At 50.7% G+C, this 23,137-nt stretch overlaps 2 protein-coding genes across 3 annotated transcripts; both read right to left on the bottom strand.

Moving 5' to 3' along the window:
• Positions 1–200: 200 nt before the first annotated feature.
• On the bottom strand, positions 201–3,347 carry TEX101 (testis expressed 101). Of its 2 annotated transcripts, none has more exons than XM_055552567.1 (6): positions 3,223–3,347; positions 2,496–2,597; positions 2,223–2,366; positions 1,896–2,084; positions 692–820; positions 201–534 (listed from the first exon to the last, which is right to left on the bottom strand). In XM_055552567.1, exons 2-6 carry the CDS (start codon positions 2,557–2,559, stop codon positions 299–301), a joined length of 762 nt encoding a protein of 253 aa, XP_055408542.1. In that variant the 5' UTR covers positions 2,560–2,597; positions 3,223–3,347; the 3' UTR covers positions 201–298. The 2 variants fall into 2 exon arrangements, with proteins under 2 accessions (XP_055408542.1, XP_055408543.1); XM_055552568.1 differs by having other exon boundaries at positions 3,233–3,295.
• Positions 3,348–11,316: 7,969 nt separating this feature from the next.
• On the bottom strand, positions 11,317–22,138 carry CD177 (CD177 molecule). The gene is made up of 9 exons (XM_055552802.1): positions 22,087–22,138; positions 21,871–22,011; positions 21,451–21,633; positions 20,608–20,742; positions 20,311–20,427; positions 15,496–15,636; positions 12,725–12,901; positions 12,461–12,589; positions 11,317–11,811 (listed from the first exon to the last, which is right to left on the bottom strand). Exons 1-9 carry the CDS (start codon positions 22,136–22,138, stop codon positions 11,681–11,683), a joined length of 1,206 nt encoding a protein of 401 aa, XP_055408777.1. The 3' UTR covers positions 11,317–11,680.
• Between the last annotated feature and the right edge of the window lie 999 nt (positions 22,139–23,137).

Raw genomic sequence — 23,137 nt, 5'->3', positions numbered from 1 at the left:
AAGAGAAGGAAGTCTACTACAGTGAAAGGAATACCAGACTTTATGGCTTTGTCCATAGCTATGTAAGTGTAAGGAATTCACTCAAGTTTTTGAGATCTTTGATTCCCTTTCTGCAAATGTGTGGGTTGGACAGCACGAATTTTAAGGACCCTCTTCTTAGCACAATAACACCACTTCTAGACTTGAGGCATACACAAATCACAGAAGAAACTTTATTAGAAATCTCAAATACATTCACAGAAGCTACTCTTCAAATCTCCACCTGCTCAAGCTGCCGATGATCAGTCTGAAGAGATGATTAGGGACCAGAAGCACTCCCTCCAAGGATAAGCAGTAACAGCATCAGCAGTAGCTTTAACTTCCAAACTGAAGTGTGAAGCCACGTGGCCCTATTGTCAATCTTTCGGGTCGAGATGGACATGGACGGGCAAGTTTCCTTCACCCACAGGGGTCCTATTTTGAAGACCCCAGACATCAGCCTGCAACCAATGATCGATGTACAGCCTTTGATCTCCAAAAGTGAGTTGACATTTCCTGTGGAACAAGGATGGGGCGACACATAGATGTTTGAGGAAATCAGAGAGGAATCCAGTCCTCACCTCGTTCCTGGAACTCAGTGTCAGAATCTCTTAGGCTACACGCAGATGCCTGAGGTTTTCTGGCCTCTGAAACCATCAGATGTTCAGCTTACCTTCAGAGACCTGAAGTTTCCCCTGATAGCATCGATCTGTATCGTTGGGGCAGGCAACAGAAGGAGCATTCAAACAGGACCCCAGAGCCAGACAAGTTGGGCAGTGGAGGCCTGTTGTCCCTTTGGTTTCTGAAGAGCGAAAAGAGAGAAAGTTAAGGATGTGTCCTGCCTCTGGAGTTATCTCTCCTTGCTGCCTTCTCTTCCTCGAGTCTTCCCTGCCGATGCCTCTCTACTCAAGGCCTGTTACTACCACCTCCCCATCCCTCTCCAACTGATTCCTGTTGTCAGAACACAATCCAACATGACTTCCAAACTGTGTATAGATGTGGAGGTACAGATACACAAAGGACACAGTTCCTGCCATCTAGGATCATTGTCCTGAAAGAGACAGACATGTAAGTAATTAACTACCATACAACTCTGTGGGCACTGTGGCCACGGTATGGTAGCAAAGAAATGGAAGAATGCTTAATTATCTAAAATAATTTGGTTGAATTTTTTCCGAGAATGGACACCTCAGTTGAGATGGAGGAAGAACAGAGGTTAGCTGTGTGAAATGGGGGTTGCATGAGGGTAAAAAAGCCAACAGCAAGGACAGTGGCCTGAGGCCTGGAAGTGTGAGCTGGCTTGGTGGATTTGGAAATTGTGAGAAATCACCAGGTGTTGCTATTCAGCTGGTAGGCACAGACAGGCAGGGCTGGACTGTTTTTTATAGCCAGCATCCATTCTGATTGGTCAGTACCATCTCCACTGTTAAATATTTTGAATCCTGCCCTAGCTAAAACACAATAAATGAGAGAGGGAAGAGAAGAAAATGACCTGAAAAGGTAGGTGTGGCCAGGTTAGACTTTGAGGACAAATGCAGTAACTGGGCTGTGGCCACATGGCAATAGGGAAGCCGGAGCAGTTAGACCGATGCCACCAGCCTGCTCAGAAACCTCCACTGACATCTTATTGCTTAATAAACCCCAAATCCATTTTACACTTCAGCCTTCACTGATGTCCTCTGCTCGGAGTACACTGTTTACAGTACTCCAAGGTGACAATTTAGAAAAAGAGAGACAAGCAAAAAGGTCTGAGGTCTTTTTGTGTATGGCCCACCTGAACCTAAACCAAGTAAGAACACAAAGAAGGAAGCCTCCCATTTTCTTTTCCGGAGCGTATAGAGTTTCCCTTAGCACCCATCTCTTCCCTTGCAGGGTACCTTCTTCAGTCTCTTGTATATTCCATATATCATATAATCCCTCTCTGTTATTGCAAAAGGGATCCTCGCAGTAGTTACTGTAGGAGATTGCAGCTAGGCTGGGGGCTGCAGTGTGCTGGATAAACGTTATTGCCGGTGTCCCATCCAAACTGCAGCTCTTAGTGGCCAAAATCGCTGTCTTGGTCCCTGCTGTGAGACGGGAAGGAAAGAAAGTGGGTGGGGACGCTACTGTTTGGCCTGGGGAAGGTGCAACAGTCTTAACATGAACATAATCATCTCCCCCCCTCCCCTGCCCCCACCAGCCCAATTGCCCCTTTCTCATTTTACCAGTTTTGATCAGCAGGATGGTTTCCTGGCACAATGTCCCATTGTCACAAGCTTCAACTTTCTCTGAGGTCCAGTTGAACATGTTTGCTGCATCCTCCTGGATACCCATGAATGTACCCTTTTGACAAAACAATTTCTGTGCCACTGGGGAGAAAAGGAGATAAAGATGAGCACTTGTCCTTCTCTGCCGGGGCCCCAAATCACTCTTTTTTCACCAGAAATCCATCCTCCTTGACCCAACCACTCCCCCACCCCCACATCTCCAATACATACTGATCAAGGTCGGGGCTCCTATAAGAAAGAGGAGCAGCAGACCCTCAAAGTGACAGGCTCCCATGGCTTCTTTTAGAGACGTTTGGAAGAACTGATCAGGATCTGTGATTTGATGGACATGGACAGGAAGCTTTTCAGCCACATGGAATAAGATAAAATCTAAGCAAGCACCGACTTAAGGGCAGAGCTTACGGGTATATATAAAACGATGACTTCTAAAGTCAGTCTGTCCCGATCTAGCTTGTGAGTTTGGGCAACTTAATTACTTAACAAGCCTCAGTTTCCATAGCTGTACTTCTCAGACTCGGCCACCCAGACCAACGAGCTCAACAACCCGTACTCGGCAACCTCTGGAGCCATGATCCGGCCTACAGGTCCCTTCTCCCTCAGACTCTGGAGTCCAGATTCAAACCTATGCCCTGGAGGCTCAGGTCTCTCGGCCCCCATCTTCATTCGAACCCGGATTCTGAGGTCTCAGCCTGGTCCTAACTAAGGATCCAGGAGTTTGGGTTCAGCCACCTTTTCTGGCAGGATGCGTGATTCTGGGCACCCAGCCTCTCCCGTCTCAGATCAACGAGCGCAAGGCTCCAGCCTTCGCCCTGCTAGCTCCAGGAGTCCCGCTCCCACCCCAGCCTTATCTTTACCCAGGACCCAGGAAACTGGGTCCCCAGCCCCTCTTTTTCTCTTTAAGGGACCAAAACTCCTCCTGACTTCCAGATAATCTCACAAAAGTATACTGGTGCTGAAGTAACGCCTTGAAACGCCACACTCTCGCAACCCGGCCTTCTCCTTCAAGCTCCCTGAGGCACGGAAGGCGGGACCTGTTTCACTCGACAGCTCATTCGAAGACCCATTGGTTGACACAAAAGCGTCTGATAGCTCATTGGATGAGCCTGGAGGAACCCCACACCCCATTGGCCTACCTCTGACCTGCTTGGAACATACACATGCGCAGAATGGCGAGTGGTGTGTAAACCGGGGGACCGAGAACTCGCTGGTCTTGGCGGTGCTAGGCCCACTAAGTGCGGGGGCGGCGCATCCCCAAATGACCTTGCTTAAACTTTTCTGTTTGATCTACAGAGTTCATACTTCCTTAGCCGCACTAGGAAGGCAAACCTTTGGCTTTCATCCCCCGAACTCTTCTCCTAGCCCAAATTCCTCTCATGGTACCAGCTTGGCCCTTTCCCAGCATCCATCCGGTGGCCATATCTGTTGGGAGTCAACTTGGTCCCCTCACTCTTCACTTGCAGTGGTTCCTGCTCAGCCCAGGCCTCATCCTCTGTACACACCAGGGCGCCAGCCTCCTCCGTGGTCTTTTGGAAGACTGAATAGAGGGATGCTGGCTTCAGCGTTATTTCTGGCACCCTTGAACGGCAGAATGCCATTGTAGCTAACCCACATATTGGTATCAGTATCATGAACAAGATGCATCATTCAGATTTCTTGTTTATGGCTGGAAATCATTATTTATATATATATATATATAAAACATATATATATATTACATATATGTATACTTACATATAAGTTCTCTGGATATAACAAAGATGGCATATGTGTTCTTTCAGACTTGATACTGTTTCTGTGAGTTTTGTGGTATAAATGAATATTTATTTTTCATAGAGAAAATGCCACAGTAAGAATGGTGTTGGTAAAACTCTTAACTTTATGTGAAAATAGATTAAGAGCTTCCAGTTGGGGACTGTTAACATTAAGAATATAATTATTAATATTGTTATTCATGTAAATATTAGAAAGAGTTAATATACATAGTAAGAGAGCATTCTGGTCCAAAGACCCTGCCCCTCAGGACCCAGGAATCTGAGCCACACTCCCTTATTTTGGGGACTCAGGCCTCCACAACTCACCTTCTCTGATCTGTAACAGTATGTGGTTTTCCTGGATTATTGTGTAACTATAGGTCTGGAGCAAGGTCTCAGATCTTGGCCACCATTGCCAGTGTGGGACCAATGAGTTAGGGGGAACTGGAGGGCAGAGAGGGTGGTTGGAAGCTGCATAGACACCTGCTTGGAGCTCCAGAATCTCGTCTTAAGACCCTTATCCCTTCCCATGCCTCTGAGTAGCACTCACCATGCTCTTCAGTTCTAGCTCCATACCTGGCATCTAGCAACTGTAGTGAAGGTCATCTTAAATAACACATTGGCCTGTTAATTAGTTTGCTGAGGCTGCCATAGCTAAGTACCATGGGTCTGAGAGGCTGGAAGACTCTTTCTGTGTGAGCTTTGGACATTGTTCCATGTATTTCTCCCTGGAAGGTTGTTTGCACCCAAATGCACAAGCTTAAATAAAGGGCTCCTTACCCACCCCACCCCCCCACCCCTGCTCTATTCTAAAGTAAATTGTCTGTGTCTGCTCACTTAGCCCTGGTAGGGAGACATGGCATTTTACTTGTGTGTTTTAAATTAACTTTTGGCATGGTTAAGATGGCCCCAAACCACCTCTGAATAAAGTAACTAAAAGCAGACATTTTAACAAGAGCTAGTGCTGCTTTAAAATGTTAATCGCTGATAAAAATATAGTAAATCTTTCTTTGGGTTCAGTTTTTAAAGCGATCAGTAACTCGGTAGACATTCTTTTTTTTTTTTTTCTTTTTTCTTTATATTTGTCTGTGCCAGGTCTTAGTTACCACACACGGGATCTGTTAGTTTCAGCATGCGGAATCTAGTTACCTGACCAGGGATTGAACCCAGGCTCCCTGCATCAGGAGGTGGAGTCTTAGCCACTGGACCACCAGGGAAGTCCCCATCCTTCTCATATCCTGGAAACTGTAAGTGTTGGTCATCTTGGGTAGGTTCTCAAGACATAATAGGGAGACCCAAGTGTTGCTGGCTTCAATGCTCACACACCACAAATCTTGGATATTGAGGTGCCCATGCTTCCGGCAGTGAGCCAACTTGGTCCCTTATCCACCCACCCTGGGTGAGGTTACCCTGATGGTTTTAGAGATGGAAGGAAGAATAAGGATCTATTCTTTAAGAACTGAGAGCTCAGGGGATCCTTGAGGGCTCTCAGGGTAGGTTGTGCAAGAGCACTTGTGCTCACTGGCTCTCTCTGGGATGTGGGCCATGCTGTGCTGGGAGTGGTTCAGTGGTTCCACCTGGTTCATGAGAGTCAATTTTCAGTTTTTCAAGCCAGTTGCTAAATACAGCCACTATTAAAAATTAAATTTTGTCAACTTAAAACTAAATTATGTTGAAGCAAAGGTAGGACTTCCCTAGTAGCCCAGTGGTTAAGAATCTTCCTGCCAATGCAAGGGGACCCAGGTTCGATCCCTGGTCTGGGAAGATTCCACATGCTTCAGGGCAACTAAGCCCACGTGCCACAGCTATTGAGCCTGTGCACTGTGGCTACTGAAGTTCGCACACCCTAGAGCGTGTGCTCCACAACAAGAGAAGCCAGCAAAATGAGAACCACATACACTGCAACTAGAGAAAGCCTGCTTAGCCATAAATAAATAACAACATTTTTAAAACAAAGGTAATAAATACTCAAAAATCATCACTTCCTAAATTATCTAGTATTTCACTATTACCTATGCTCTTGAGGCTATTTATAACTATTGTATTTGTATGGTGTGTGTGTGTACACAGTCTCTCAATCGTGTCTGACTCTTTTGTGACCCCATGGACTGTAGCCCCCCAGGCTCCTCTGTCCATGGGATTCTCCAGGAAAGAATACTTGAGTGGGTTTCCATTTCCTCTTCCAGGGGACCTTCCCGACCCAGGGATCAAACCTGTGTCTCCTGCATGGTCATTTCTTCCCAACTCCATAGGCAGGGACATCGTGATAGCTTGAAATCAGCCACAGTGGTAGTATTTACACCAAGGACATTGGCAAATGCTACAGATCAGAGCTTTTATTTCTCCCTTCAGGGAGGCAGTTGTTCATTTACCAGCACACCATGAGTGCACGTGGCTTTGTGTTCAAGTGTGGATTTCTGTAGAAAGGAGCTCTCTCCCCCATTTCAGTACTGGGCCTTTTCATGCCAGTTATAAATTGATGAAGTGCATGGCACCCCTCGCCCTAGATGTAGAGCATTTGTGGTCAGAGCAATCCTCTTTGTTATATATTGTTGCAATCATATGTTTCAAATACATGAAGGAGTTCCCTGGTGGCTTAGTGGATATGATTCTGGGCTTTCACTGCCATGGCCTGGGTTCCTAGATGGGGAACTGAGATCCTGCAAGCTGTGCAGCACAGCCAAAAATAAATAAAATTAAATAAAATGTATGATTACTCCCAACTCCTGCACCATCCTTTGTGGTTTCCCTGGATCCAGTATTAATAGTTGTAATCAGCACTCCCCTTAATAAAATTCTACTCGTTACCCAACTTGGGTGAACAATTTATTTCCTGCTACCAGGTGGCTCAGTGGTAAACAATCCATTGCCAATGCAGGAGATGCAGGAGATGAGGGTTCAACTCCTGGGTCAGGAAGATCCCTGGAATAGGAAATGACAACCCACTCCAGTATTCTTCCTTGGAAAATCCCATGGACAGAGGAGCCTGGAGGACTTGGCAGGCTATAGTTCATAGGGTCACAAATAGCTGGACATGACTAAGCGACTGAACCTGAAGCCGGGACCCTGACCAATTCAGAAATTTGGATCAGCAGTGGCATCCAGCAACAGACAAACAAAACTGTATTCTGGGATTAGGTTTCCACTACATGGGAGAAGCACAGGGATGACCACCTTGATGGAAAAAGATAGGGCACAGGTGAGAGAAGTCCTGTGACAATTTCATAGTTGGTCAAGTTATCACTGGGGTAGCAGTGAAAGAAGTGCAGATGGAAAGCAAGGTGTTGGGAGCTGAAGTGGGTGTGGCACTGGGTTACTACGGCAACAGTGGGGCTGCACAGGTTGACTGGGGAGTCGGCTGGTTTCTTCCGATGACCCTAGTGAGCAAACGTGGGGGAAGAGGAGCAATGGAAAGATAAGATTGTCCAGATGGAAGTGTGATAGATAATCAGAAAACTCCCTTGGCAGAACATCTCTTGTTTCCAGTCACAGGGCAGATACGGCTGAGGACCAAGCCTAAGGCGTGAGTGAACGGGTTGCAGAGATGCACTGCCAGGAAAATGTTGAATGTTGCCAGTCTGTGTTAAGGGAGTGTGACCCTCAGATGTGGGATAGAGACCACTCAGGAAACTGCTTCTCCTCCAGACCCACAAGAACGAATTTCTAATGTAGTCCAAAGAAGCACAGGACTTGGTTTAGCATGTACATGCCACACATTGAGAGCGTTTGAGAACCTCACCAGTTTGCACGGGCAGGAATCCCAGAGCGTGTGTATGAGCAGATTCTGTGCCAGTTATGGCCTCTCAGCTCCAGATTCGCTCTTCATTGCCCTGCTGGATCCTGCAAGCGATTTTGTTCATCTCCAGGCACAATGTTAGGCTTTGCCAGTAGAGGGTGGTAGAGGGACATTGCAGGCTGAAGAGCTTGTCTTCCGGCCCCAAGTATGGAGGTTGCTCCCTAGATGCACTATTCTCTTATCTTTGTTATGAGCTAAGTCGCTTCAGTCGTGTCCGACTCGGTGCGACCCTATGGACTACAGCCTCCCAGGCTCCTCCGTCCATGGGATTCTCCAGGCGAGAATACTGGAGTGTGTTACCATACCCTTCTCCAGGGGATCTTCCTGACCAAGGGATCAAATCCCTGTCTCTTACATCTCCTTCCCTGCAGGCAGGTTCTTTAACACTAGCGCCACCTGGAAAGCCCTGCGTTCTTTAGGCTTAGTAACCAATTCCCTCTTAATCCTCACCCCATGTTGCTAGATAATGATTCTTTCTTTCCTTTTTGGCCTCATGGATCTTAGTTCCTGACTAGAGATGGAACCATGTCCCCTGCAGTGGAAGCTCAGAGCCCTAGCCATTGGACCACCAGGGAATTCCCTCATGATTCTTTTATTTTTAAATATTTCCCTTTTTTAATATTTATTTTTATTTATTTTGTTGTGCTAGGTCTTAGTTGTGGCACTTGGGGTCTTCAATCTTTGTTGCAGCGTGTGGGATCTCACTCCCTGACCAGGGATTGAACCCAGGCCCCCTGCATTGGAAGGGCAGTCTTAGCCACTGGACTCTCAGGGAAGTCCGATAATGATTCCTTATACCAACTGGGGTTCGATCCCTGGTCAGGGAACTAAGATCCCGCGTGCTGCATGGCCAAAACAAAAACAAAACAAAAAACTTTACCGGTTAAAATTAGCATGTGGTTAATTAGCATGTGGTCCAGGACACATCCCTGGACCCCGACTGATACCGATTCTAAGGGTATGAGACTAGACAGGACCAAGGGGAAGGCTTCATGGGGCCAAAATCTTTCACAGGGAATATAGGAGTAGAGGTATTAGTTCAAGCATCTGGGGATAGAATTACTACTCTATTGGGTTAGTGAGTTAACTAATGTCTCCATGCAGTGACAACAAGTGAGCTAACTCTCTCCAGGTGACCTGGCTGTTGACTCCACTTAGTACCCAAACCAACAAAGGCAGAGGCCAATCTCAGCCTGTTATGACGTCTTTCTACAGCAGCACTCTTCAGGACGTATACCCAACTTTCGAGACTGACCTTTCTCCCCACAGGGTAATACACTCTGTGGATGCTGTTCTGCCTTCCTTGTGCTCACTGCTTCTGTCAACACTGCCATCTGGGGACTTAGGAAATGTCTGCTCTATTGCTACAGGATCCCATGAAGTTTTTTTAATTAATTAATTAGTTAATTAAATTTCTTTTTTTTTTTTTTTTGCTGCCCTAGGTCTTCCTTGCTACATGGGCTTTCTCTAGTTGTGGTGCACAGGCTTCTTATTGCTGTGGCTTCTCTTGTTGCGGAGCATGGGCTCTAGGGCGTGTAGGCTCAGTAGTTGTGGCGTACAAGCTTATTTGCCGCATGACCTGTGGGATCTTCCTGGACCAGGGATTGAACCCCTGGCCCCTGCACTGACAGGTGGATTCTTAATCACAGGACCATCAGGGAAGTCCTCCCATGAAGTATCACTTCCAACTAGAGGACATATTTTAAGGCAAAGGAACTGAAGCAGTTAACTCCCCGCATGGAGCTCACTGACCTTCCAGGTACCCCCGTACACGGACACAGTTGGCTTATCAGAAGGGTTGAATGGCCATGATGGCTTTTGAAGGCACCAGGAAGAGAAGGTACCTTGCCACCCAATAGGAGATGCTCTAGGTCTCAAACTGGCCAGTCTATCGTGTCACCTGCCCTAGAGCCAGAATGCAGGGGTCCATGACACAGGGGAGGATAAGGGAATGTCCTCGCCCATCAGTACACATGACAACCCACTTAAAGCATTTTTGCTCCTAGTCTCTATGACCTTGGGCTCGGTGTGGGTGAGAAACCCAATCAGAGCTCTAATCAACCAGAAGCCAGGACTGCCCCCATACTATTTTGTGTTCCTCGTGCTGCTGAAACAAGAGGCGGAGAAGACGACCAGAGGGACTGTGACCACCAGAGGGAGGCTGGTTTGCCAGGTCAAGGAGGACTACGTTTGGAAGCCAGGGGATGCGTTGTGGGTAATACTGACTCGCCGGTGGCCCTGTTTAGCAGAAAGTGGCCAAAAGCCAATAAAGACAAGACTATTGAACACTTACTTCCCTTAGGAATGAAACCTTGTGTCTCAACGATGTCCAGAGGAGGTGTTGGCAGGTGGTAAGAGAACGTAGAAGGGGTGGTAGAAGCAGGCGGCTCTCATCACCACCAGCCGCACAGTCAGGGCCTTTGCAGCTCTGTTATAGGTTTTCCCCCATCTTCCTCTGACTGTGGTTCATGAAGAACTGACCATCTAAAGCTGTGGGCGGGTGACCCCTTGCCATTAGCACAAGGCAGTTCTATGATTAAGTAACAGATGGGAATTGTGTGTCTTCTGTATTGCGGACTCAAGGGGTGGGTTGTGCGGTTTCCTTTTTCACATTCATTCTCTCCCTTTCTCCCCCTGCCCTGTGCTGTGGGGACTGTTAGTGGGATCTCCCACCTTCCAGCTGGGTTCGGTCGATGGGGAGCCCCAGCAGGAGACCACAGGGAGGACACTGAGTGAAGTTGGGGTGTTAATTCCCCAGCTCCCTCCCTGTAGTGTCGCCGTGGGTTGGGTGGATTTTTCAGCCTGAGATCACAGCTCCTGTCAGGCAGCCCTCTCTAAACACCACCCCCTTCCAGATTCTAACAACAGTAATGACTTCTTAGTCTTTCAAGCCTAGGACAACAGACCCAATGATATCAGCCTCAGGAAATGGTGCCAACCCTCTCATTTCTCTGCTTCACACAAACCATTGTGTCAATTTATTCAAGTGGGGTGAGCCCCCTGTTGGTGCTGGCTACTAAAATAGAAGCTTCATTGGCACACCTTCACTTCCCAAGTCATTTTATGTGTGTGCTCAGTGGCTCAGTCGTGTCTGACTCTTTGCAATGCCATGGACTGTAGCCCGCCAGGTTCCTCTGTCCATGGAATTTTCCAAGCAAGAACATTGGAGTGGGTTGCCATGCCCTCCTGTGGGGGATCTTCTCCACTCAGGGATCGAACCCAGGTCTCCTGCATTGCAGGCAGATTCTTTACTGCTGAGCTGCCTGGAAAGCCCCCCCCTCCCCTCTCCAAGAGGCCCTAATACTTATGCTTGCAGGACCTGGAAGACTCTGCTTCCACCCAAGCTGGTCCAGGGGGGCTGTGGACCAGACCAGTGAAGGATGACCTGAGATGGTGACTCTCTCACCAGCTTCCTCTCCTCCCTCATGTCAGATCTCTGGGAGTCCTGCCCTCCCCTCACATAGAGAAACCCTTGCATGTGGCAAAAGGACAATGTCTTTATTATCACACACAGGTGGCCACTGGTTGAATGTCCCTCCTCCCAGAGGATCAGTTCAGCTGTTCTCAGGCCCTTCCATATGCTGTCACCAGGTCAGATAGTGTGCGTGTGTGTGTGTGTGTGTGTGTGGTGGTGGAGGGGGTGGTGATGAGGACTGGGGCATGATTCAGTGTCCAAGGCTGTTGAGTTATGAGGTCAGAGGGAGAGGTGGGGCGTGGGGAGTCAACAGGAGCTAAGGATCATGGGGGAACAAGGTCAGCAAGGAGGGTGCCCCACACCAAAGGGCTAGGGCCAGCCCCACTGCCCAAGCCAGGGAAAGGCCAGGGGCAGCTCCACTTGAGATTAGAGGTCAATCCACCTCAGTGCCACCCTCACGGGTCTCAGTCACAGTGAAGACCCCGATAGTCTGCCTACGACCCAATAAGGTGCTGGAAGGGCGGGCCACGCAGCCCTGGATGCCCACTGGGGAGGTCAACCCACCTAGAGAGAGAAGATAGAGTCAGAGAGGTTTCAACGCTCCTCATGCTTAAGTTCCTAGACCCTATTATTCCTAGACCTTCCCCTACTCCACCTCAGACCAAGAGACCAGGCTCTTAGTCCCCTCCTCCCTCAGACCTAGAAAATCTGGGTCCCCAAGCCGCTCCACCCCCAAAGTCATGAGCCAGGTATGGAGCCCTATACCAAGGTCATAGGTGTGGAGCCCTGTACCAAGGTCACAGGATAAAAATCTCTGGAACTGACCAAGCCCCATAGCAACTGTTGCCATGAGCCTCTGGATCTAAACCGACCAGTTCCCTGACCCGGTAGTAGATAAAATACCCATCCCATAGCATCCTAACCAAACACCTAATGCCACCATTCCAGTAGGAATTTTCTCTGTCTTGAGGCTGTAAAAATTGGCTACTAGCCTGCGAAAGGGTTTGGCTCTCCCTTGAACCAGCCCACTGTTTGGTTTTCCCACTCTATTAAACTTTATTCTCCTCTCATTCTGCCCCATATCTGGAAATTCTTTTCCAGCCTGTGCACGGACCCCAACACCAGGGTCTCAATGAGCACTCTCCCACCTCGGGGCCCCGTGAATCCAGGCCCCTAGCCCATTCCTCCTCGGGACCTGACCTTCAGTACTCACCTCCCTGGAGAAAAATCTGACCCTTGTAACAGTGACTGGTGCCCTCAGGACACATCACGTTAGAGCTTTGTGAGCAGGATCCAAGGGCCAGACAGACGGGACATTGCAGGTGTCCTGGGGCCGGGGCGGCTGGGGAGCAGAGAGAAGGTTGGGAACACACAGCCCTGCGCTTAGCCATGGCCACCCTCCTTGAGTGTCGAGATGTGTCTCTGGGGCCCGTCTCTCCCTACCCCGGGCCCCACCCAGCCCGCTGGCATCACACACCTGGAAGAGGGAGGGCATTGACCAGGACGCTGCTGCTGGCAGCCGAGTTGCAGTAGTTGGAGGAGCAGACCCGGGCATAGGAGGCGACCAGCACTCCAGGGGGACTCGAGTGCATGAAGGCACCCTGGATATTGACCTGGCTGCAGCCTTTGCTCCCCAGCAGGATCGACCTGGATCCTGAGGGTTGAAAGAGAGAAAGCTGGGAGGCGAGAGTGGAGGCTCCAAGGGTGGCAGAGTCAGGGGCTCGTCAGGCAGGGGACAGGTATGTGACAACCGGGGCACAGGTCCTGTAGAGAGCACAGGGAAGCCTGGGGCCAGAGTCGGGGTCCTCTTCCAGCTCTGCCGCCTCTCATTTCCGGCTCAAATATTACCTTCAGAGTAGAACGTCCTCTGAATTTCCCGTGGGAAACGGAACGTTTTCTGCTCTAAACCCTACCAGTCAACACGCCTTTTTCAAATGCAAATTTCTGAGCCCAGATGAAACAAAGCCAGGTTTTTGGAAGCCAGTAGGAGCTCTGTGTGTGTGTGTGTGTGTGTGTGTGTGTGTAATGCAGATTTCTGAGCCCAGGTGAAACAAAGCCATGTATTTGGAAGCCAGCAGCTACTTCCTCCCCCCTGAAAGTGCTGAGGAGCTGGGTGTGTGTGTGTGTGAGAGAGAGAGAGAGAGAAAGAGAGAGAGAAAAAGAGGTAGCCATCTACCACATTTGCCATCTCTTATGATAAACAAGAAATTAGTTTGTGAACAATAAAGAAAGCAGGACTGGCCCCAGATAGCTAGATGCATATGAAGCTACAATACTCTGGCCACCTGATACAAAGAGCCGACACACTAGAAAAGACTCTGATGCTGGGAAAGATTGAGGGCAGGAGGAGAAGGGGATGACAGAGAATGAGATGGTTGGATGGCATCACTGACTCAATGGACATGAGTTTGAGCAAGCTCTGGGAGATGGTGAAGGACCGGGAAGCATAGTGTGCTACAGTTCATGGGGTTGCAAAGGGTCAGACACAACTGAGCGACTGAACAACAACAACAACAAATACGAAGGAAATGATTTCAGCAAGTCTGGACACTTGCCTCTTCCCATAGAAGATAGAAGATTGCTAAATCTCTTCACATGAGACATTTAGTTTTCTCTTAACAGTAATCTTTCCTATCCAGATTACCTGCCACTTGCTGCAAATGTGTATACCATTCCCACTGAATAAATAACTCTCAATTTTTAGGTTTGGGGGTATTTTAGTTGACAGGGAGCCTTCAGAGCACAAATTGCAACCTTCACATCATTCTCCCGATCTCCCGTCCCCACTGGACTTCTGTCCACAGCTCTTGTCTTCATACACGATATCTCACTCTTTTGTTTTGTTTTGCCTGCAGCTTCCCCACTGGCCTGTAAAGCTACAAGAACAGTGCCTGACACACCACAGCAGTTCCTTAGACTTTGAATGAAATGAGTTAAGAGCCGGACACGACTGAAGTGACTGAGCAAAAGCCTTCTCTGTGCCGGCTCTGTTCTCAGCCCTTTGCCTGGACTACCGGCTATATCCTAGTGACCACCCTGTGAAGTAGGTTACTGTTACTGCCATCATCTCGTCCCGATTTTCAGAAGGGGAAACCAAGGCACAGATAGAGGAAGAATTGGACTTAGAACTGCAAGCCTGAAGGGACCGTGGCAGGAAATTTAGTGCACAGAATCCAGGGCAGGGGGCTTCCCTGGTAATCCAGTGGTTAAAATTCCTTAACCCCTTAAGGAGGATTCCTTGCAATGCAGGGGACACCGGTTTGATCCCTGGTCCAGGAAGATCCCACAAGCTGTGGGGCAACCAAGCACGTGAGCTGCAATTACTGAAGCCCGCACGCCCCAGAGCCTGTGCTCCCCAACAAGAGAGCAATGCGAAGCCGGCACACGGCAACTAGAGCATAGCCCCCGCTCGCTCTCCGCAACTAGAGAAAAGCCCATGCTGCAACGAAGATCCAGAGCAGCCAAAAATAAACAGATAAGTATTTTTTTTTAAATCCAAGGCAGGATATGACCCAGCAATCCCACTCCTGGGCATACACACTGAGGAAACCAGAATTAAAAGAGACACGTGTACCCCCAATGTTCATTGCAGCACTGTTTACAATAGCCAGGACATGGAAGCAACCTAGATGTCCATCGGTAGACGAATGGATAAGAAAGCTGTGGTACATATACACAATGGAATATTACTCAGCTATTAAAAAGAATGCATTTGAATCAGTTCTAATGAAGTGGATGAAAATGGAGCCTATTATACAGAGTGAAGTAAGTCAGAAAGAAAAACACCAATACAGTATATTAACGCATATATATGGAATTTAGAAAGGTGGTAACGATGACCCTATATGCGTGCGAGACAGCAAGAGAGACACAGATGTAAAGAACAGACTTGGACTCTGTGAGAGAAGGTGAGGGTGGGATGATTTGAGAGAATGGCATTGAAACATGTATATTATCATATGTGAAACAGATCACCAGTCCAGGTTCGATGCATGAGACAGGGTGCTCAGGGCTGGTGCACTGGGATGACGCTGAGGGAAGAGATGGGGAGGGAGGTGGGAGGGGGGTTCAGGATGGGGAACACAGGTACACCCATGGCTGATTCATGTCATTGTATGGCAAAACCACTACAATATTGTAAAGTAATTAGCCTCCAGTTAAAATAAATTAATTAATCTTTTAAAAATCTGAGGCAGGGAGACACAGGACCCCATGCAGGGGTCTTGCCTTCTTGCGCAGCCCACGCACCTACATCTATGAGCAGAAGGGTCTCCTGACACACCTCCCCAGGGTTACACTGCTGCTCCGTAGTCGTGGACCAGTCGACAGGCTCCTGGCTCAGGTTTGGAGACATCTGCAGCATGACCCCCCTATAACAGGTCAGAACACCTGCGGAGAAAGAATCACCAGGGTCTGTGGAAGCCAGGGACCCTCTGTGTGTCTTCCTTCAGGTCCTACGCTTGGGAAGATGCTCACATTCTTGAACTACCCTGCAAGCCCAATGGGCCACTGGGTCCCTCAATCTCAGATTTAGAAGGGACCTTCAGGGCTTCCCTGGTGGCTCAGATGATAAACAATCTTCTTGCAATGTGGGAGATTCGGATTCAATTCCTGGGTCAGGAGGACCCCTGGAGAAGAGAATGGCCACCCACTCCAGTATTCTTGCCTGGAGAATCCCATGGACAGAGGAGCCTGGCTACAGTCCATGGGGTTACAAAAGAATCAGACATGACTGACTAACACTTTCACTTCTTTCGTTTTGGAAGTCTGAGCCCCATCCTTATTCTTTACCCTGTTTCTGCTCAAACACACTGCAGAGGCCTTTCTCAATGCCCCCTGAGGACAGCTGCTCTTTCCGTCAGTTGTGATGGAGACAGATGGCTCTTCCTTAGCCTGAGTCAATCTCTACTTCCCTCTCTGGGCCTCAAGGTCCTCATCTGGATAAAGAGAAATGTAGCCTGACACCATATATGTCTTCACTGAGCAACGCTGTGTTCCAAACAGAAATACTCCAATGCCTTGTGTGCACTGAACACTTAAAAGGTGCCCAGCTGCCATGATCAGTTTCCAAGGATGAACCCTCCCTAGAAGCTCACCTCACCTGGATTGCTTCATTTCCTCCTGGCACCCCCCTACCCCAAGCAGGTTGTCATCATCATCACCCTGATTTTCAAAGTGAGAAACAGAGGAGTTTTGAAAGCAGTTTGCCCAGTGTCCCACTGCGAGTGAGTTAGGAGCTAGGCTGGGAACTCAGGCATTATTCTGGCTCCTTGCAGGGAGTGATGGGGAAGAGGAGGACTGATGACCAACCTGGGCCACCTCAGCCCCTGTAGCCCTCGGCAGTCTAGTTTGAAAACCATTAGACCGACTCTTGAGACCATCACATGATCAGCTGGGATGTGTCTCCAGATGCAGAAACTCTCAGGGCTGACCGAGCAAGTAACCCACAAATGTGTTAACTTTCACAACAGCCCCCATGAAGGAGGATCACTCATTCCCCCACTTCACAGACACTTCATGGGCCCTGCAGCCTTCCTCCCAGCCTGGTTCCCTCTCTGCCTACCCCCATCTTTCCTGTCTTGGCCAATGGCACCTCCTTTCTTGCAGTTGCTCAAGTTGAAGACATTGCTGTTATTCTCGACAATCCCTCCTCTCTTACACCCCATGTTGCGCCCATCAGGAAATCCTGTCGGCTGAAGCTGCAAAATCCCTCCAAAACCTGACCACTTCTCACCTCCTCCACAGCTTCCACCAGGGTCTAAGACTCCTTGGCTCTCACCTGCTTCTTCCTAAATCTCCCTGGAGGGTCCCCTCCCCCATGCCCACTTCCCCTTTACTCTATTCTCCACCAGGCATTCAGAATGATTCCTATAAAAGAAAGGTTGATTCACATCAATACTTTGCTCAGAAAACTCCAGTAGATCCTCAGCCCATTCAGAATAAAATTCTAAGTCCTTAAAATGGCCCCAAAGGCTCTACCTGAGGTGCCCTCCTTCCTCTGCACAGTCCTCCTGTCCTGCTCTGCTCCCGCTTAATCACTCTGTTGGAGTCCCACTGACTTCTGGAGTCTTCTTTGAACCACACATGGAGGCACATGTCTGCCCCAGTGCCTTTGGATATGCTCTGCCACCTCTGACCATCAGTGAGAGTCTCCTCCTCTCTGAACTTGGTGAAAGAGGCTCTAAGCAGTGGTAATCCTCAAAAGCTGGTTCAGCGGCAGAGCCCAGACTGAAACCCATGTCTTTCCATTCAGACGCTAAGCTCTTAACGGTTGCGCTGTCCCAGGCTGGGCTGACCCACTGCTCTAGCTGGAACCAGGATCCAGTTCCTTAGGGGGACAGTCAAGACTGTTAAAATCCCGGACCTTCGGTTCTTCTTCAGTCTGGGTTCCTGCGGTGGCCCGTTTTGCACCCTGTCCTCTCCTGCCCCCGTGCCTTCCAGGAGCTGTTCCCTGGGATGCCCTTCTGTTCTCCACTTACTCCCTGACATCTTGCTCCACTCTAGCTGGGGGCTTCCCTTTTGGTCCAGTGGCTAAGATGCCACACTCCTATTGCAGGGGGCCCAGGTTCAATCCCTGGTTGGGGACTAGACTCCACATGCCACAACTAAGAATTCACATGTCTCAACTAAGACCCAGTGCTGCTGCGGCTGCTCCTGCTGCTGCTGCTAAGTCGCTTTAGTCGTGTCCGACTCTGTGCGACCCCATAGATGGCAGCCCACCAGGCTCCCCCATCCCTGGGATTCTCCAGGCAAGAACACTGGAGTGGGTTGCCATTTCTTTCTCCAATGCATGAAAGTGAAAAGTGAAAGTGAAGCCGCTCAGTCGTGTCCGTCCCAGTGTAGCCACATATATCAATAAATAAACAATTTTAAAAACAGATCTGGCTTTGACGCTGAAAGCCAACAAAATAGGGACATATATGAGGAATATCCATTCGTGGCGTAATGGCTGTGTTTTATGTGACACGTGTGTGGTCTGGGCAGCACACATATGTGGGATATGTGTGGGGTTTGTGAATATGTAGTGGGCCTGTGGAGGGTGTGGGGTAGTATGGGAATGTGTGAAATGTGCATGGTGGGTGGGTGTGTGATGTGTGGTGTGTGTGTATAGCGACAGAGTGTGTTGGTGATGAATGTGGTGTGTTTGTCATATGAGTGTATCGTGGTGTGTGTCCCGCGTCTCTGTGCTGTGTGTGTGTGTTGGGTGTTGGGTGTGTGCTGGGTGTGGTGTGTGGTGTTGTATGGTGTGTGAGAGGTGAGGAAACGTGTGTGGTGTGTACATGGCACAGTGTGCGTGGTTGTGTTTCTTGTGTGTATTGCGTGTTGTGTGCATTGTGATGTGTGGTGCATGTGGCATGTGTCTGATTTGTTTCTGAGTGTCTGCTGGATTATGTTACCTAATATTCCTGCTAGTCCCAGAGATGAGGGCCAAATAAATAAACTAGCATTAATTAAAAATAAAGATTCAGACTCTGTCCCTCCCTGACCATGGCTCCCCTGCCTTTAGCAGAAAGGTCAGCCCCATCAGTCTGGCTAGGAAGCTATCTGACCCACCACCAGGACCCCCACCTACCTCTCTGCTCCCCCACCAACATCCAGTCCCAAGACACAGCAGGGCATTCCTTCTGCTTGGAAGGGCTCTGCCTTCACCACCCACACTCACCTTGTCCACCTGGAAAACTTGTCATTGCTGACTGCTCCCAGCTGTACCTCATCCTCGCCATGAGCCCTCCTCAGGCAGAGCCCAGGGAGCCTTCTTGAAAGCAGCAGGCTGCCCCACCTCCAAGCCTTTGCCCATACTGTCTCCTCTGCCTGTTTGCGCCCCTTTCCTCTTCTGTGAATGAACTGCAGCTCATCATTAAGACATGGGTCATAGGTCACCTCCTCTGGGAAGTCCTCCCTGATCTCCCCCTCCCAGAACATCAATATCTTCTTCCTCTGAGCTCCCCCAGGCCCCCTTCATGACAGCCTCGTGGCTACCTGTGTCTGTGATGTCTCTGTTCCCAGTCCCAGAGGCCCTTTAGGGCAGGGCCAGGGTCTGAGTCCTCTGGGGTCTCCACGGGAGACCTTGGAATGCTGTATGAACTCCTGTCAGCAAACACATCCTGGGGAACCCATCCTTATCCAGCCCTTGTGCTGCCCGAGGCTGAAAACCTTGGTGTCAGGAACATCTGGGTTCTGTCCTCAAAGCTCCCAGTCCAGCCAGAGAGATCCAAACAGGAACGTTTGCTGAACGCACTCAATTCTCTGCCTGAAGCTTGGTCAGAGAGGACCCTCCTCCCACTTTCTCCAGACCCCACTTCCCTCCTCACCCCACCCCTCTCCTCATCCTGCTCCCTGACATCAAGACACGCCAGGCCACGCTCATCCACCGGTGTTCCACCTGGACTGGGTTTCCATGGGTGAGTGGGAACCCTCCGCGGGTCCTTGTTTGGCTCTTACTTTCCCTGTCACACCTGAAGCACCCTTGACATCCTTCTGATCACTTTTTCTCTGCAGCAGGGCTGCTGGGGCCTCTGGTACCAGGGGTGGGGGTTGGGCGAGAGTGGAATGCCAGAGTTGGGGTGGGGGTCAAGGGGAAGCCAGAGACCCCAAGGTCGGGGAGGTGGAGAAATAGAATCAGAAGCAGCTAGTCACGCCCAGCAGGGAAACCAGCAGGCAACTCCTGCAGACAATGGATAGAGTGGCATTCGATGCGGCCCACCCTCTTTGCCTCTCTGACCTTCCTCCTAGCTCCGTTGCTCCTCTCCCGCCTGGACAGGCTGTCCTAACTGAGCCAGGCTCAGCATCATTTAAAACACCTGTCCTATAGATCTCCTGTCCTATAGATCTCCTGTCCTATAGATCTGTTTCCTGGACCACGTACCTTTGTTTCCTGGCATCCTCGCCCGAAGTGCCTACTGGGAGAATCCCTCCCATCACACCTGCCTGAGTGAGTAGTAACATCTGAATGACCTGTGATGCTGGTTTTGGTGGGATATGTTTGGATGCCTGCCTTTTGCAGGGTTATCATACCCCGGAACTTCTGCCCCTGTCACTTGGTCTTGTCGCCGTGACATTCACCTTTAGGAATGCAAGTCTCCCACAGGCTGATTGGCCCGACTTCCTGGGTCCCATTCAGCAGGTTGCAGCCTGCTTGAGAAATGCATCCTTGGACTTTCAGTCTGCTGGTGCCGCTCCCTGGAAAGCGGGAGAAGGCGGAGACACTGTTACTGGGACCAGCCAACACTCAGGGGGAAGCCACGCCCGCCCTCCTCAGGGTCCCCATCCTCACCTCCCTTTCCTCCCCAAGAGACTCAGATCTTGATCCTCAGCCCCACACCACTCCCCAGCCTCCCCCAAACCTGGCCTCGACCCCACCTCCCGGTGGCTCACCGGCAGTGAGCTGGAGGACCCCATTGTAGCAGTGTGAGCTCTTGGCTGGGCAGGTCATCTCTTGGGCCGACAGACAGTCTTTTCCAGACAAGCAGACTGGACACCGCACAGAACCTGGGACTGGAGAGGTGGGAGACAAAGGGAGGGAGGAATAAGGGGGCTCTGAATTCAGACCAGGAGCCTTCCCTCCACCCTCCTCCGCTTTTCAGCTCCTCACGGCTCCCAAGAATCAGCTCCCTTAGCCTCCCTGGGCTCCTCTCAGGAAGGTCTGGGGAGCAGGGCATTAGGACCCGTGACTAGAGAGAGACCAAGGAGAGGAGGGAGCATGAGATCTGGGGAGGGCTGCCTAGTAAGGGCAGGGGAGGGGTGCCCTGGGAGGACCCAGAGGCTCCACTGAACCGTGGAAGAAGACGAGATGCCCATGTCCACCAGTGATGCCCAAGAGCAGAGAAACGCAAAGGGCAGAGTGAAATCCGATTTATGATCTCAGACAGAAGAGGACAATGGGAAGCCACAGGTTAATTTCAGTTCTGAAGAGGAGATGCCAAAACCCCAAAGGGCAAGTTCCCAAACCCCACAGGGAAAAAAGGAGTGGGCAGCAGGTTAGGGCCAGAGCCGCAGTCGGAGGTGGGTAGTCGAACATGAGGGAACATCAGTCCAGTGTGCTGCTAAGGGACTGTTAGAAGAAGCTGTGCTGGGGAGGCTGGACAGGGTTGAGGGGAGGCAGGGAAGCATTCTAAAAGTACATTGCCTGTGTGCTCACTCCAACCCCCTCAACCCTATTGCCCCCCTCCTCCGGGCAGTCCCCTTCCCCCCAACCTCCGGCACCTGTGGGTGGGAGCGGGGTCCAGAGAGGGAGGCTGGTGCTGAGACCGTTGCACAGATTCTCCCGGCATACCCGGGTGTAGGAGATGATGGACAGGCCGGGGCCTGTCCTGTGCTCGGTGACGCGGGCCTCCTGATTGGCTGCCTGGGTGCAGCCCTTGATGAGCACCAGGTACAGGAGGGGGTCTGCGCGGAGAGAGAAGCAGGCCAGGGTGGGGTCAGGCTCCAGGGTCCTAGAGGGAGGGTGTGCATCCGAAAGGGTGCAGAGGAGGCCCCTGGGCGGCTAAGGTGCGCGCCGCCCCTGGTATTTCGGGGAGCGGTCTTCTGAGTTTGTACACAGAACGCAGGTAGGACTGGAGGGTGAGGTGATAGGGGCATCTCTCCAAGGGAGAGGCTGCAAGTCAGGCGCGGGGCCCGTCTCACCGTTCTGGGTGATGAACACCATTTCCTGGCAGCCCAAACCTTCCCCACAGTTCTCTTGGGAAGTCGTCCATGAAAAGGGCTGTTCCGATGCATTCCTTATGGTCTCTATTACCCCCGAGTGGCAGTTCAAGGCCCTCGCTCCTGAAATGGGAGGAACAAATCCATCTGAGCTCAGTCTCCAGGTGTATCCCCTCCCTGGCCGGGTCTCTTACTCACTGGGCAGGGCGAGGGTGATGCCCAGAAGGGCCAGCAGCAGGGCAGGGCTCATGGTCCGGGTGGTGGGAATGCTCGCTCCCGCTCTTTCTCCCAGGAAACAGCACTTTTATATCTTGTCACAACCCAGGTAGTCCAGGAAAGGGTGGGGACAGGGTCTTGCTAAAGGAGGCCAGGGCCTCCCTCTGAGTCTCCATAGCTTAAAGGTGGTGGCGGGTGGGGGGGAGCGGGGGGTGGGGTGGGGTGAGGTGAGTAGGGTGAGGATCCAGGGGGAGGATGGGGCGGGGGGCTGGGGTGGGGGGAGGAACCTGTGTCCTCCTTCCTTCCCTAGACCCAGGATTCAGCCCCCTCCCCCGCTCCCCGCCCCACCTCTGACCCAAGAGTCTGGGCCCGAAGCACCTTTCAACAGTTAGAGACTGAGGCATCCTAGCCCGGAGACCTCATTGGTCCAGGTCCCCAGCCCTCCTTCCTGCAGAGCCCAGCTCTGCGGGTCCCCACCCCCACCCTGTTTCAGGGTAATTTGAGAAGGTGGTTTCCCCATCTCCTAGCAGCTCGGCCACCTTCTAGCCCAAGATGGGGAAATGACCCAACTGCCTATGAGGACACTGGGTGGTGAGTCTTGCCCGGTCCTTCTGCTCCCTCTACCTGAACCCTTGCCCCCCATGGATTCCTGCTTCTCTTTCCTTCTCTTTCCTTCCTGTGTACGTGTTAGTCGCTCAGTCATGTCTGACCCTTTGTGACCCCATGGACTGTAGGCCACCAGGCTCCTCTGTCCATGGGATCCTCCAGGCAAGAATACTGGAGTGGGTTGCCATGCCCTCCTCCAGGGGATCTTCCCCACCCAGGGATCGAAACCGTGTCTCTTAGGTCTCCCGCACCGACAGCCGGGTTCTTTACCACTAGCGCCACCTTCCTATACTGCTGTCCTTTTTATTCCCTTTTTCATGAACTTCCTTCATGCTTCCTCTTCTTCTTCTGTTCTCTCCACCGTCAGCACAACACGGTCCTAGAACCTCCGCTTTCCCACCACCCAGGAGGGAAGTGAGGAATGGCG

Source organism: Bubalus kerabau, chromosome 17, assembly GCF_029407905.1.
Source record: "Bubalus kerabau isolate K-KA32 ecotype Philippines breed swamp buffalo chromosome 17, PCC_UOA_SB_1v2, whole genome shotgun sequence".
NCBI classification, from domain to species: domain Eukaryota; kingdom Metazoa; phylum Chordata; class Mammalia; order Artiodactyla; family Bovidae; genus Bubalus; species Bubalus kerabau.
The sequence above is the reverse complement of the archived record's forward strand: the minus strand, read 5'-3'. Positions and strand labels throughout refer to the sequence as shown.